The 16,112-nt window shown below is 40.7% G+C and overlaps 1 protein-coding gene across 12 annotated transcripts in view; it reads left to right on the top strand.

Moving 5' to 3' along the window:
• The window catches only part of ADAM22 (ADAM metallopeptidase domain 22), a 182,936-nt gene extending 167,342 nt beyond the window's left edge, over positions 1-15,594 (top strand). For 9 of the 12 annotated variants that reach the window (XM_060248452.1, XM_060248455.1, XM_060248460.1 and 6 more), the window contains 2 exons: positions 13,222-13,345; positions 14,656-15,594. In XM_060248452.1, the coding sequence (XP_060104435.1) occupies positions 13,222-13,345; positions 14,656-14,676 (145 nt within the window). In that variant the 3' untranslated portion in view covers positions 14,677-15,594. Of the gene's footprint in view, positions 1-6,635; positions 6,723-13,221; positions 13,349-14,655 lie in introns of those variants that run through there. The other 3 variants (XR_009555881.1, XR_009555882.1, XM_060248462.1) reach the window with 2 other exon arrangements.
• The last annotated feature ends 518 nt before the right edge of the window (positions 15,595-16,112 follow it).

Raw genomic sequence — 16,112 nt, forward strand, 5'->3', positions numbered from 1 at the left:
CTCCTCCTTGGCCCTCTCTTTGCCACCATGGAAAAATGACCCTCTGTGATCTAGCTTGTACTTTTTTTTCCTCAAGAAGATCTTTGGTGAGATAACATTAGTCTTTTCCTTATTGGGATAGCTTTGTTTTAAACGTTTGGGGAGCATGGGACAAATGTGGTCCAGTCAGATGACCATGAGCAATATCTGACTACTCTGTGCAAATCTCACACTGTTGTTGCCTGTTTCATCCCCAAGTCCTGCCAAGAAAGGGCATCTTGTCATAATGTTTTCCTATCAGATAAGGTTTTGTGAGCCCTAGATAAAGAACAGCCTGTTTGAAGAGTCAGATGACTGGAGGTTCAGTCTAACTCCTTTGTTAGAGTTAGAGCTCTCTGTATTGCTTTGATTTCAAAGCCTGCACCAGTTCCTTGGACCACATTGGAACCGCCCACTAAAAAAGTGAAAGGTAAATGCAAGCATAAGGTTAAAGATTTATCCTAAGTGCTCACCACTGAAGGCCCCTATGCCTCAACTGGTTTGACCTTGAACTCCATCTCTGCCTCTGCTATCAGTGGCTAGTCCACAGTCATCTGATGATGAGGTTGTTAAGTTCAGCTATCCTCCCCAGAAGCAGTTTAACCTCCTGCCAAAGGAAAGTAAGCAACTTGGTTGAATCTCTGTGTTCCAGGGGCTCAGTTTAGTTGGAGTCCACTTCAGGGGCCATTATTTCCATACTCCTTGACTCCTACACCTATGGATTGGCCTCTGAACCTACTTTGGGAGCACTAGGTCAGCCTCCGTCTTCAGCACCAGCACACAACATTGATTCCAGATGAGTTTCTTTGGTTTCAACATCTTTCATTCTGCAGTTTCTTCCCATGCCTTCAGAATAGGAACCACCAGGCTCCAACTTCAAAGAAGGCACAATGCTGCTGGAGGTGGGATCGGATCCTTCCTTGGATGAAGGCATGGGGATTTGGAGCCAGTTTCCCCAATGATGGATCTTCGTCTTTTCATGGAACAACTTATTAGAAAAGTGAAGTCATTACAACTAGATACATTACAACTAGATATGGTCTTCTCAGATTTGCAACCATTGGATTGGATCCTCAAGTTTCTGTACTTGGCCACTTCCGGACTTATAGTTTTTCCCTGTGCTACAGGGACTACTAGACATAGCTATGGGAGTTTGGTCTAAACTAGCTTCCATTCCTCTCTCAGGGTGGTAGTCAGCAATTAGACACACTTACTCATTATCTAAGGTAGACTGTCCTTTTCCACTCAAGGTGCATGCTGTCATGGCCCAGGCTTCTTCAGCAGTGCTTTTGGGAAAGGTACCATTGTTCAGCATCTGTAAAACAGCGACATGAACATTGGCATTGACTTGTGTGAAAAATTATGCAATCAATGTAGATTACCCTTTTCTCCCAGTGTATATCTCCTTGAGATCCAGTTTGGTGTAGTGGTTAAGTGCATGATTTAGAGGTTAAGTGTGCAGACTCTTAATTTGGAAGAACTAGGGTTGATTCCCCACTCCGTCACATGCAGCCACAGTTCTCACAGAGCTGTTCTTTCAAGAGCAGTTCTCAAAAGAGCTCTCTCAGCCCTACCTATCTCACAGGGGTGTCTGTTGTGAAGAGAGGAAAGGAAGATGATTGTAAGCTGTTCTCAAGTGAAGGGTGGGGTATAAATCCAAACCTCCTCTTCCTCCCTCTTCTTTGAGTGATGTGGCTGTGTGGAAAGTAGTGCTTCAGTCATTCACTAAGGATCCCATGCCCACCTCCTGCTACTCTCCTATGTAGGCCTGCACAGAAGCCACCTAGGTGAAAACAGGGTTGCACTTATTTGTAACTGTTGTTCATCAAGTGACCTTCTGTGCAGGCACACATCTGTTGTACAAATCTGCACATCTGAAATGTTCTTAGCCAATAAAAGACATACAGCCAGACTCCTGGTGAAGGAGTAAAGGAAAAAAATGCAATAACTGGAGAGCAAAGGCAAGCCAAACCAAAGGCCTGCTTGCCAAACTGCTCTAAATTCTTTCAAAATGGTTAAAATATACCCTTGATGACCTGTTAGCTGGATGTTGGTTGCAACATCCAGCACGATTTCATTGCAAGAGCTAGCTACACACTACTGATACACTCTGCCATGGTGGCATGTGCCCATTGGACAGAAAGAAATTCTACTTCACATGCACCTTGACCAGATAAATCCAGTTTGGAGCTCTAAGAACCCCCTACTTCTATTGTTGCCTAGGAACACAATAAAAATACAGTAAGGCATAGTGCAAGGTTAGATAATACTGGTATGTTGGTACTCATCTGTCTTGTTTCTTCTTCTCAGTCTGGCCTAGCTGTGTGTTAACCCTCAAGGATGTTACTTAAGTGTATTTGTGACCTTCCCAACTAAAGCTGTGTCCCACACATCTATCCCTCCTTGCCCCACTGCGGTATCCTCTGCTGTGTAAAGAAGGACTGAGGGAGGAGCACTCTCCCTGCCTCCGTCATGTGCCAGTTTAGGCAGGAAAACACTGGCCTGCACCAGAGGGAAGGGGGAGCACTCCTGAAGCCTTAGAAAGAGGTGGAAATCTTGAGAATTTTCTTCTCTGCGTCTGGCCTGTGCCTGTGCATGCATAGTCTCATGTGCCTGCACAGTGTTACTTGATGTGCAGTTGGCAGGCAAATGCACCCCTGTTATTATCTAGTAGCAGTTCCTCAGCAGCAGGCAGAATACCAGATGGAGGGGAAAAGGCTTTTCAAGGAAGGGTCAGCAAGTTCTTCCTTCATAGGCTTTCTTCTAAGGCAGGCATTCTGTAGAATTTTGCCTGTGGTACCATATGCACCCTATATATCTTGCTGTGCGTGCTGCATCATTCCCAGTGCCTACTTGATTACAGCATGTTAACTTGCATGCAAAGCATCTAGATCCTAGTTGGCTAAAAATACGTGTTCTGCTTCCATTGAAAGTAGACGTTAATGCTCTCCTGGAAGATGGAAGATGATCAAGTGAGAACACTTATGGAGAATTAAATTAGAAATGTTTAAAAGGCTGCACATTATCTATTAGCTTTGACAGCCTGTTTTTAAAAGCAATGAATAAAGATATGCCAGATACTTAATATACTCTAAAATCCAGTCTTTAAATTAAAGGTAAAGGTAGTCTCCTGTGCAAGCACCAGTCATTTTCAACTCTGGGGTGATGTTGCTTTCACAACGTTTTCATGGCAGACTTTTTATGGGGTGGTTTGCCATTGCCTTCCCCATCTACACTTTCCCCCCAGCAAGCTGGGTATTCATTTTACCGACCTCGGAAGGATGGAAGGCTGAGTCAACCTGGAGCAGGTTACCTGAACCAGCTCCCGCTGGGATCAAACTCAGGTCATGAGCAGAGGACTCTGACTGCAGTACTGCAGCTTTACCACTCTGTGCCACGGGGCTCTTAGTCTTTGAATTAGGCTCATGTAATCTTTTTTGTTCCTAATTCTATATTTGTTTTTGCCTCTCATCAACTTTGCCCTCTATTATGTTTAGTGGCTTTTCATCTACCAGGTGTATGAAGTATGAGGAAGCCTCTGCTATAATGGGAATAGACTTCCCTGTATGTTAATTTAACTGGAAGATCTCACAATAATAAAAACTTTATGAGAAAATTTTATATTACTAAGCTTTATTACAATCATATGCTTTGTGAAATGTCATTGATATGCCTATAAACTTGTATTTGCATTTACCAACTCATTGTATCAAACTATCTACATGACACATGCATACTTCATGTGAATATGTGGTTGCTACAGGCTGTCATATAGTGTGATCTGGTTGCAGTGATGCAGTTGTCCAAACTGAGCCTAAAGAGAAGTAACTCTCTGTTTTTGAAGAATTGGTCACATTTGGTGAAGCTGTCTATGAAATACACTGCAGCATACTTGGGTAGCTCATAAAATTTTACCCACAAGGATATAACGATTCAAGGAAGTTGTGACAATGCCACAGATTCATAGAAACACAACTGTTTTTGCCAGTGTGCTTGTAAGACAGTGAAAAGCTTCCTGATCTCTTTGTGGGGGAATTAATTAAATGGTTCTTGTACACAGAATTCAGAGGGTTATTGTTTTTTTTTGGTCACAAAGACCAGAACAAGTAACGTGGTCATTTTGCTTGCGTTCAAATTGTTTATGGAACAGAAGTACAGCGCTCTGTAGAACTTAAAAAAAAAATCTGTACAAAATATATTTACAACATAGAATTGCAAAGATAAAACAAACAGTCCAGCTTTTTCTGAAAATAGAAAGGAGTGGTTACATAGAATAATACTTTTATCTATGAAAACCAAGAGCTGGGCAGTTGGAGTATGAGCATGTGTTAAAGCATGTTGTAGTGGATTCCATTCCCAGGTAGTCCCAGTTTTTGTTAATTTGTAATAACTTTGCTTCTAGGTGTGCATCATCCTCATTGTTATAATGATATAAACTTTGGCTTAGATTTTTTTCCCAATTATATATTGTGTTTTTGCAGCAGGGTATCCCATGCTTCTGAGCCTGGGCTTTCCCACACCGACCAAATCCCGACCCAAGGCATAAGCCAAGGGGGTTCTCACCACCCCCAGACAGGGAATCGGGATCACAGGTCAGTTTCAACTGCCCTTCCATTTGGGGCAGCCATTTTTTCCCATTAAAAGTTCCTTCCCAGTAGATTCACTGTAGCAAAACGCCTTTGATCGCTTGGAAATTCTTCTGTGGATGGCAGCGTGAGCTAAGCCCTTTTTCTTGCTGGCCTGATGTGTAATTTTTCACTCTTAAACTTGAAAGTTCTGCATTGTTGCATGTTGCGCTGTAAGCCAAGCCAAGCCATTGGTTTCGTTTCAGGCATAGGGTTAAGCAAAGTTTTACCATTTTGATGTAATGGGTTATAATATATCAATGATGACTGATGCACAGTGGTCACCTGATTTAATACTCCAACCTGGCATGAAGTTAAAATACAACAGCAGATTAACTGGAAGAAATAGAAGTAAAATTGTCTATAACTGGTATTAAGAAGCCTCAAAACTCTCTTGGTCCATATTTGTTTCCATATTATCTTTGTTTCCATATTAACTTTCTCTTTTTTCATTTATAAAATCCAGATCAGGAGTGCTTCATGGTTACCAAATGAGCCTTTCCAATAAAAAGTGTAGGTTAAAGGTTTAGGTATTTTTTTTCTTGCACGAGCCCATTAATATTTGAAATATACAAATTAGTGCAGAGTTTTGCCATCAACCCTCATTGCTTTTGCTAGCAATTTTGTCTTGCAGCTACGCTTTTAACTTTTACTTTTTAATTAGGAACTGACATGGAAAACATTAAGCACTCCTACTTTTTTCTTGTTCTTAAGTGGACTAATTTAGATACAATTTTTGACTTACAGAGAATTCTAACTTCCTGTGTGACAGAGGTTGGAAGATGGAGGGAATAATTTTTTTATTAAATTTATGCAAACATAATTTGATTATTAGATTTTATAAATCAACCAGGTTTGATTCTATTAATACTGAGGATACAAACTCCATTCAGCACAAGCAAAAAGCATATGCATTTCATCCCAAACACTACCACTGCCAATAGAATACCAGAAAGGGCAAGAAGGGTGTAGAATGTACTCGATGTTAAGAAACAGAGAAGCTGGTGGGAGAAAGCAGAAGTTGCTAAACTATTCCATCTCCCTCCCCCTTCTGAAAGCTCTGATAAGACTTGACAGTGCCTTGATCTTTTGTCTATAGAACAAAAGAATAAGAAAAATCGTGCACATGAAAGCTTATACCCACGATTCCTTATTCTTCCAGGGGCCTCCCAATGTTTTTGAGCCTGTGGGCATATTTGGAATTCTGAGACAACATGGTAGACTCAGCCACAAAATGGTGGATGCAACTTACCTTCTGTCATGCAGTGAAGAGCCTTGTGCTGAGGTGGCACCTGCTACCAAAGCAACATTTTTAAAAATCTGCACACACACACACACACACACCGGTTTAAATACAGGAATTATCTACCTACTAATTTCCTTTGAGTCACTTGCACTTGTCCAGAATGGCATGTCTGTTTTGCTGTAGTGTAGCTGTAGCTCAAGGCACATAACTTTCCTGTATTCCATTCATTTTGTGTTATGTTGCATATGTAGCACTGAGATATGATTTGCCCAAAGCCATTCTGGAGATTCTGTCCAACATTTAGAATTTGTACATCATCCACAGAGGTGACTATATCCATTCCTGCTTTGAATATTATACTGCCCAAGTGAAGGCATTTGTATTTCCTTTCTTTCTCCTCTACCACTGCATCGTTGTAACCTGTTTGTATCCAAAATGAGCTCTGCTTTGGAGATTTAAGAAATCTGTAGTTCTCTGGGCTAACTGCCACTGAATTACATCAATATGTTTTCTCTTAAGGAGACTAAATTGAAAATAAAAGCCTAATTAATAAACTTTGAACCCCATGGCTCTGATTTTCTCACACGGTTGTGTGGATTGTCAACATTCTGTGCAACATTCACACTGATTTAACATGATCCCTGGTGTCTGGGGGATGGAAAGCATCCTTGCTGAGCTTGTGCTTTGTGTTCTCAGATATTTCTCTATTCTTCTGCTTTCTCTGTTCCTCCCGTTGCTTTTTGCAGGTATTTAAACCCATGGTTCAAAAGAGAATATAATGTAGCTAAGTGGGTAGAAGATGTGAATAAAAACACTGAAGGACCCTACTTTAGGTATTTTTGTAAATTAATTTTCTGTCATCTTTAAGAGCTTTTCCAGCACATTCCAGATATGATGGGACTTCCTATCTTGTATCTTCCAATACAAGTGATTTCTGTAGGTGCCAAGGGCTCTTGTGCATTTGCTGCCTTCTGGTGTCTTTTTTGAGCTTCATTGTGCAATAACTGTTCTTTTCTGAATGTTTTGATGAAGCCGTTCGAAAAGATGTTCATAGTGCATGCATTTCCCATCACCATTTCTAGCTTTCAGTAGCCATTTCATTATTTAATTCCAAGTCTTCTATGGGCATGATCTATGTCTAGCACTAATCAGGTAATGCTTAATCTAAATAGCTAGAATTTAGCGTCCCTGAGCTAGCAGTTTCATGACACATTTCTTTTCAGAGGAAGCTATAAAATGTTCAGGCTCAGCTAGAGGTGAAATTTTACCTTGGAAATAAATGGGACTGACATCATTTGGGTTTGAGAGAGGGAGGGAGGATGTGCCTAGTGTAGCCACTGGAGGTCAGTGTAGCAATATGCTGGGAGGAATGAATTTCTGTTTGTGGTAAAATAATATGTATGGCAAGTAGGCAAACTACATTCACTTGTATTGGATTTGAATGTTGATCACAACAAGATCAAAATGAGAATGACCAAAAAGAAAGGTGAGGGAAGCAAATGGCATGAATTAACACAGCCCACTGGCAATAGACGCACAGTCCAATCTTTTATCCAATAGTACTGAAAAAGGGAGGGGGGAACATGTGAAGACATGACAAAATCTAAAATGAAAAATCTTGGTGATACCACTTATTAAAACCAACCAAAATATCACCATATAATCTGCAACCTTTCTTGTACTCCAAAACTATTTATATTAAAGGGGTGGAGGTGAGATAAATAAACAAACCTCATCCATTCTTAAAATAGATGCTAAAGTAGATTAAGTTTACTGGTCTACTCTTTCATAATGTAATTGCTTGGCCAATCTGTGTGAAAACTTGTTGGAAGCAGCACGTTTTGGTTGTGGTGATTATATAGAGCCTTTTGAAAATGCATAAAAGAGAATCTCTTCATTAGAGCATCACTTTCTAATTAGACTTCTTTTGCCCATCCTCTTACAAAAGAGGAACAGTGTAGACCCTGGTAGAGGTCTTTTTTCCATGTCAGCTGAAATCATAAAATTGCAGCACTAGAGAAAACTCCCACTTCATTCTTTATTTATATGTTGCATTGGCTATTGTCATCTTTTTGCTTTGTTGCCAATTTTCCATTAGGTTAGCTTATAAAAACATATGTTTCATGATGACCAAAATGCAGTTGTGATGGAGCACAAGGGAGGGTAAGGAGATCTAATATATAAAGCAGGGGTGGGGAACTTTTTTCCTGCCAAGGGTCATTTGGATATTTACAGCATCATTCGTGTGCCATACAAAATCATCAACTTAAAAAACAGTGCTCCACCGAGAGAGAACAATTCAGGCTAGCAAAATTAATGTAAATAATTGTTTTTCTATTTGAAGTCATGTGGGGAGAGTCTAATTTCTAACCCCCTGATCCGCCACCCTAGGCAAATGCTTAGGTCCAGGACTTTTTTTGCAGAAAACGCCCAGCAGGAACCATTAGCATATTAGACCACATTCCCTAATATTAGCATATTAGGTCACACACTCATTAGCATATTAGGCCACACCATCTGGGATAATCAAGTGCACATTGAACTGATGGTAGCTGGCTCCCACCCCCCACCCCTGCCACCCCTCCCTTGCTCCCTCCATGCAGAAACTGCAGCTGCTCCCAGAGCAAGAGAGAGAGAAAGAAATGGTGGAAGAAATGGAAAGAAAGGAAAATAACGAAATTGGGGGGGGGGAATAAAGGGAAATAAAGAAATGTGGGGAAGAAATGGAAAGAAAGGGAAATAAAGAAATGTGGGGAAGAAAGAATAATGAAGGAAAATAAAGAAGGGGGAAAGGGAAATAAAGAAAGGGGGAAGAAAGTGGAATTAAGGGAAACAAAGAAATGGAGGGAAGAAATAGAAAGAAAGGGAAATAAATAAATGAGGGGGAAACTTACCTGAACTGTGACAGTGACTTTTCCAGGCTTCGCAGCAATCATGGCTGGCTAGCCAGGCTCCAGGGAGGCCACCAACCAGCACAGCTGGGCCCTGCGATCCCTGCTGACCAGTTGGGGCCACTAGAGCAGCTGGGCCCCACGATCCTTGCCGGCCAGCTGGGCCCCAGGGAGGCCACCACGTGGCTTGGCTCAGCCCAGCAATCCCTGAGGGCCAGACCAAGTGATCTCGAGGGCCACATACAGCCCTCGGGACAGAGGTTCCCCACCCCTGGTATAAAGCATATTGTTTGTGGAAGAATTTACAATTAGAATGAAATGTGGGTAGCCTGAAATCCTGCGGGGCAAAAACATATAAGCAAAACTTGATTAAATTTCCATCTGTTAAGAATGTTGGGATTTTGAAATTTTTTTGAGGTTGAAAAATAGAGTTTCCATCCCTAAAATATGTTCTCCTATAGCTCTCATGAAAACACAAATCAAGATGTACAGCAGAAAATCTACAGTTTTTCATTGGGAAGTTAAGACCCTTTCAATATTGTTATTTTTAATTTTAGCACTTAGATTGTAAAACTGAAAATAGCAAAAAGCTAGTTCAGGAGGGAAATAATGTAAGGGGATGATGTAATGGGATATGCTGGAAGTGAGCTAGCTGCTAGATAACTAATCTCTTGAAAATGGCTTATGTGTCCCCTTCTAAGGTAGATGGGGGAGTGGGTTGTTAAGGTGGGTGTTTCGAATTTTGCCTGTAGATGGAGCATTTGGGTTTCATTCAGGGGGAGGTTCTACAGGGAATTTCAGTTTTGTTTTTTTTTTGTGTTCAGTTGGGCACATAATACTGAGTGCAGAGGCTGCCACTTACATATAGCCATGAGCGGGACTGCCAAAGACTACCTGGACAAAGATTTCATTTGGGCCCCTCGTATGACCCTGATCCAAACCAAATATAACAAAAACAAATCATTTGACTGGCTGTTACTTCACATCTGTAATAATAAAAGGATCTGCATGTCCATCTGTTTGTCCATTTGTGGACGTCATCTGAAAATAAAACTAGGGATCTCAAAATTGGCCACCAGCTGCAGGATAATCATGGGAGTTCCAGGACCAAAATTTAAAGGAATTGGAGTATCCTGGGCAGGTTATCTCCAGACATGCACACAGCCCAATTCTATTTGCAATGGAAGCAAAATATGTGTAACTGTTAAAGTGTCGACAAGGATCTGGGAAACTCAGGTTCAAATCCCCACTCTGCCATGGAAGCTTGCTGGCTGACCTTGGGCCTGTCACACACTCTCAAACTAACCTACCTCACAGGTTTGTTGTGAGGATAAAATGGAGGAGAGGAGAATGATGTAATCTGCTTTTTTTTTGCGGGGAGGGGAGAAAATGTCAGTGGACAAATGACAGATTATGAAAGGAAGAGAACAAAATGAAGGAGGGTAACTGAGGAAAAGTAACCCATAGAAATAAAGACCTTGTTAGGAGACTGCATCCTCTCAAGGACTACCTTGACCTTACTGGTTTTGCCTTACTCCAGTGCTGGTTTGGCTGATGGGTTTAATAGGATCTGATCAGCAAACCTTTTCCCACAGCCTTCTAGTAAATTTTGCTAAAAGGCAGAGCCAATGGATAAGTGCTTTTTCCTGCACTCCTAATGGCTGCATTTAAAAATGCATTCTGACTGACCATAACCCTGGCTTCAGGGGCCCTCCAGTTGACTTAGGCCCCCCCCCCCCAATTTTGCCCCCTCAGCCCTCCACCCCCCGCTCAGTAGCCCTGTCAGTGAGATTTTGTAGAGAAGCAAGATGCTTTCTGTGTGACTTATACTATTTCACAAACACCAGATAACCATGTGCAAAATAACTTCATAGCATATGTTTAATACTGGTCAAGAGCAAGTCAGATCTCATAAGCTAAGCAGGGTCGACTCTGGAAGTATTTGGATGGGAGGCCATCTTGGAATACCAGCAGCTGGGAGGTGGGGGCAGGCTTTCTTCAGCCACCTCCACGAATATTCTTCAGGCCCCCAGTAGGGGTCAGTCACCAGAGATTGCCATAACTTTCAGGTGCACACATGCATTTGTTGTACTCTGCATGTAAGATTCTACTACTCAATACATACTTTATGTGAGCATAGAATTAGGAGATGAAGAGGGCCAGTAGCATTTCAACTGTGGATTGGTGTGTGGCAGCTGCTGAAATCTGGGGTGTTAAGGTTCTTTTCACATGTTGTTACCATTGCTACTCTGAGTAACTTCTGCTTCTTTAACTTGAATACTTACCTAATCCACAAATACCTCCTAATGAATGACCACCTGTCTACTTAAACATATAGGTGGAAAATATAGCTATTATTTGGGTCTGGTAGAAACTATGCTGCCCTGCATTATAGAAACAAGAATATTTGCTGGATGGAGAATAAGTGTACAAGGAAGAATCTACCACACTCATAGGAATCTGGAGTTAAAACTATGGGGTTCACCAGTATCAATGAGCAGGGGGCAGTTTATAAGAAAGAGCTGTGATATGTAGAAGAGCAGGATAGGCTGGAAAGATGTTAGTATTTCATCAGGATGCTAAACTGTCCAGAGGTCAATGTTTTTATGGGTTTAATATTTTTCTGCATATGTTCTAGACACAGGTCTTCCTAGGTCTGTTTGATTCTGAAAGAATCTAGAGCCTCAAAGTAGTTCCTGTCTTTGTGTGTAAAATTCCAGTCAATAAAGTGCAGAAGCCTTATTGACTTAGAAAAAGAATGCCTTCCATGTGATGCAGACCTTGACTTGCTGCTGCTTTACCTTATTCACCCTGTACAGAAATGCTGATTGCTTTTACTAATCAGTCCATTTTTGTCTATCTCTCATCAGACTCTTTCTTTGGCTGGACAAATGTGCACTGGATGATGCCTGCATGTCTAATAATTCGGGTGTTTTTAGCACTTTGTATTTTGCCTTTGTTTCTTCATAATTAACAGTTTTGGTCTCTAAACTGCATGCCCTTGTGTAATCTAACCCGCTCTTTGTTCATTGTGATAAATGTATCTGCTATGTTGTTTAAGTTATGATAAACAGTGATATACTTATATTGATGTAGTTGCACATGTATCGGTGGCACTTGCATCAATGTAAGTGGTTGTTAAAGTGACCTTTTGCAATGCAGTAGTTTTTAAAAACACTTATGTTTGTTCTCACTTTTTCAACCAGTACAGAAATATATGAATAAACTGAAGGAGTTAGTTCATCTCACACATACACACCCTTATTTTTAGATAAATAAAAGAGCCAGCATGATGTAGTGGTTAAGAGCGGCAGACTCTGATCTGGAAAACCAGATTTTGATTCCCCGCTCCTCTACATGAAGCCTGCTGGGTGATCTTGGGTCAGTTACAGTTCTCTCAGAACTCTCTCAGCCCCACCTACCTCACAAGGAGATTGTTGTGGAGAGAGGAAGGGAAGGCAATTGTAAGCTACTTTGAGACTCCTTAGGGTAGAGGAAAATGGGGTATAAAGTCCAGCCTTAACATATTTATCATACTTCAGAGCGTTTGGAGCACTAGCACAATCTCAGTAATCCTTACAATAAACCTATAAAGTATTGTCCCCATACTGCAGATGGGGAAGTATGACCAAAACAAAACCTATATGTGACTGGATCACCTGACATGCATAATTTATCAGCCAAAAGCAGCTGTGTGTGTGGAGAGCAATAGGTACTGTGACAGCAGTGCTGGGGAACAAGAGGTACTCCTTGCCCTTTGTTGACCAGTAAATTAAAATGATGAGTGTACAATATTGAGATGGTGGTGCTGCTTGAAGTTTAACCTTCTTTCCCCTATGCTGAATCCCTGATTCAAGCTGAACTGCTCTGTGGCTATTTTGGAGGCTAAACTGCATATCAGGGGATCTGGATATCATATGTAGTTTGCCTCTCAGAGGGAGAGGCTTGCCTGACTGATGTGTTCATGGCTGTGTTGAGATTCATAACAGGATCTCTTAGCCATTATGTTACCCTAGTTCTGTTTCACGGCTCATCATAAATCACACAGTTTTTTGGGTACACTGATTGTTTAATTTTCTGTATGAAAAGAAATATTGGAAGTGAATTTGTTCTATGTTACTTTCACTCCCATCGTAAGTAGAGTTACACCCTTCTGAGTCTGTTGAAGTTGATGAGCTTAGAAGGGGTGTAAGTCTGCTTCAGATGGCACTATTAGTCATTTTCAAAGAATACAGCCCCAGTTGCTGTCAATAGGGATTGCATTTATGAAAGAGAATGTCTGGCAGACTGTGCCACAAAAGGTGAAAAGCCTTTGGCTTCCCTTCTAGCTATATAAAGCTGCATGAACATCTTAATGAGGCTTCAAAGTGTAGTTGCTTTATTGCAGAAAAGCTGGTTATCCCAAGATGTTCTGTTAATTTTATCTGTTTCAATACTTCAGAACTCTTTCTCCTGCAAAGTCCCCATCATCATCTACTGGTTCCATTGCCTCCAGCAGAAAATACCCATACCCCATGCCTCCACTTCCTGATGAGGAGAAAAAAGCCAACAGAGCAAGTGCCAGGGTAAGTCCCATCTGTGCTTGTTGGTGGTGGCTGCATGCTTGAGTGAAAGCATTACAGAACGTACAGGTAGGGATCATTTTAAACTTTGTGTGTCATGTCATACTTGTCATATATTACTGCACATACCTGTTTGGTGAAGCACTCTAGTTAGGATCAAATTTCTTATGATTTTATAGGGCCGATATAAAACTGAATACATAAGAGTAGTCATATTGGATCAGACCCAATGGTCCATCTGTTTCAGCATCCTGGGCCACAAAGAATCTAATAAGATTATTATGGAAAACCTACAAACATGAGGAATACCCAGCAGTTGATATTCAGGACTCGCAAAAGGAATCTCTCAGAACCCCTGATTGACTTTGTTTATTTATTACATCAGTTATATAGCATACCTTTTTTGAGAGCCGGAATGGTGTAGTGGTTATAGTTTATGACAGTGAAACTTAACCAAGTTCACCGTCTTGCTTAGTTCTGAAAAATACTGAGTTAACAAAGTTGTATTGTTCTTGTATCAATGGGAACCCTAGTTCAAAATGGGATAAATAAGCATATTCTCTGCAGTTTAGAGGGGGCTTGAATTTGTCCATTCAGTTGCTTTAGCACACTTTGCATAGACCAATATTAAAATTCCATATTGGTCCACTGTATCTTTCAGCTTGGCCATTACGCTGATGGCTGAAATAGCAAGGATATTGGGGTTCATGGACCACTCATGGCAGGTGGCATTTTGCCAGTGCTCACAAAAGGAACATATTAAAAGTTTCTTTTGCTTCATGCATTTTGCCTTAGTCCATTAGTGCTACAGACAGAGCAAGAACTCCTCATTCAAGACATCTGTTAATTGTGTTAATTACACAATCAGTTAAGTTCAAATTGATCTGTTTTGTTCAGTAACCTTTAGAAGTCCTGCTGTGTGCCTCCATCCTGTTTCCCTGGGAAAGCATTTTTGTTGTTGTTGTGTTACTAATGTGAGTTCATTTAGCACTTTTCATTTGCCAGGACACTTTACAGTCCTCATTGGTGGCTTTTTTGGTGGCTGGGAAGGAGATCTGGATTTGTATTGGTGTTCAAACCTTTCTATTGTTGTTGTTGTCTGGGGCATTACAGCAAGTTTTTCTTAGAACACTTTACAGATAAGGGGCTAGTGATGAGGCTGGGGAAAAAAAACCCCTGAGGCCACACATAAATTTGTGGCTGGAAAGTCTCTGCCCGCTAAACCACACTGGCTGTTGAAGCTGAAACTGTAACAAAAGAAATCAAATGCAGTAATTCCTAGTAATCAGCATTTATCTTTTATTCCCTTTTAGCTATGGGAGACTTCCATTTAGTTCCACGGTCTACCTGAGCTGATGCCAGAATGGTTTACTTCAGTTTTTATACAAACTCAGCATCACTGAGTCACTGAACATTCATCTGCTTACTGGACAGTTTGACAGGACAGAGATGTGCACCTGCAGGGAGCAAACAAGTTCTCCTGATGATGGAATCATCAGTTTTCTGCAGCTGGCTAGAATGTTGTTAATGACAAGTGTAAGAACAACCAAACAATAGAAGAATATTAACCTGTGGGACTGAACGTGATATGGTTATTCCGCATGATGACAGATAATATGTAGACGTGCTGCTAAAACTAATTGGAGTCCCAGCTGTGGGTTTTCTCTGGTCTAATATAGCCCAAATAACTAAAAACCCCCAAGGAATTCAGAATTTGGTATGTAAACATTTATGCTATGTGCATGAATCCCTCTGTTCTCCACTTTCCATGTGTAAAGGATTAATCATTATATCGTAGTAGAATTAGCATGCAGGAATATGAAATGGAGGACTTTTCCACAGGTGGGGTCTAAAGCTATGAGACGCAAACATTTGACATAAGCATCCAACAAAAAAAGTGAATTTTTTACCTTTTGTGATTATATTCTCAGTACAAGAAATGCATATATGTGTAAAAAGTTATAAAATACCAACAAAGCAATCATATATAATGTGGTGTTTGTTTGAAAAAACAGTCATGACTGAACATTATCATGCACTTCAAAGATCTGAGTGTTGGAAATGAGCAATTATAAAAATACTGTGGTTGGGATACCGGCACACTGTCTCTAAGAAATGAGCTTTGGACCAAAATCTATATAATTTATTTAACCTCTAGGGAGGAGATAATTCAGCTGTTGTCCAGCCAAAGTTAAGCACATTTATGTCCTATTGATTTAAATGAGAGGATATTAAGTAAATGTTTATTTCTTCCTTTGCTCCTAAAGATTGTTTTTAATTCTTTGGGTTAGTACTTCTACTTCGGGACTCCTGCCTTAACATCAATGAGGGTTGGAACTCCCTGCTTTTTCAGAGTGATAAAACCCTCAATACATGAATTGTGCAATAAAAGGTAACAATGATGGGAAATGTATCAAACATCAAACAAAAGAATGAAGACAGGATCAAAGGACATCTACATATTTCCCAGCCTTTCTCATCCATAAATCTGGCGAGTCAGAAGACTTGAAATGCACTGGTACCCTTCAGGTGGGCAAATGCCCTTTGAGGGTGGTAGAGCCCGGAGCATCATAGTAAGAAATTTATCCCTTCTCCTTTGGCTCCATGGTATCATTCTAGACCCTTCAGGATGCATAAAACTGTATCTCAAAATCAGCTTCCTCTGCAAAAGTGTCATCCCAAGCTCAGAATATGTGTTGAATGTATACTGCTTGATAAACAAGCAGACTTAAGCTCATATCACAGCTAACCTTGGAAGGCATATCTCACT

The sequence above is a fragment of the Heteronotia binoei genome, chromosome 10 (assembly GCF_032191835.1).
Source record: "Heteronotia binoei isolate CCM8104 ecotype False Entrance Well chromosome 10, APGP_CSIRO_Hbin_v1, whole genome shotgun sequence".
Classification (NCBI taxonomy): Eukaryota; Metazoa; Chordata; class Lepidosauria; order Squamata; family Gekkonidae; genus Heteronotia; species Heteronotia binoei.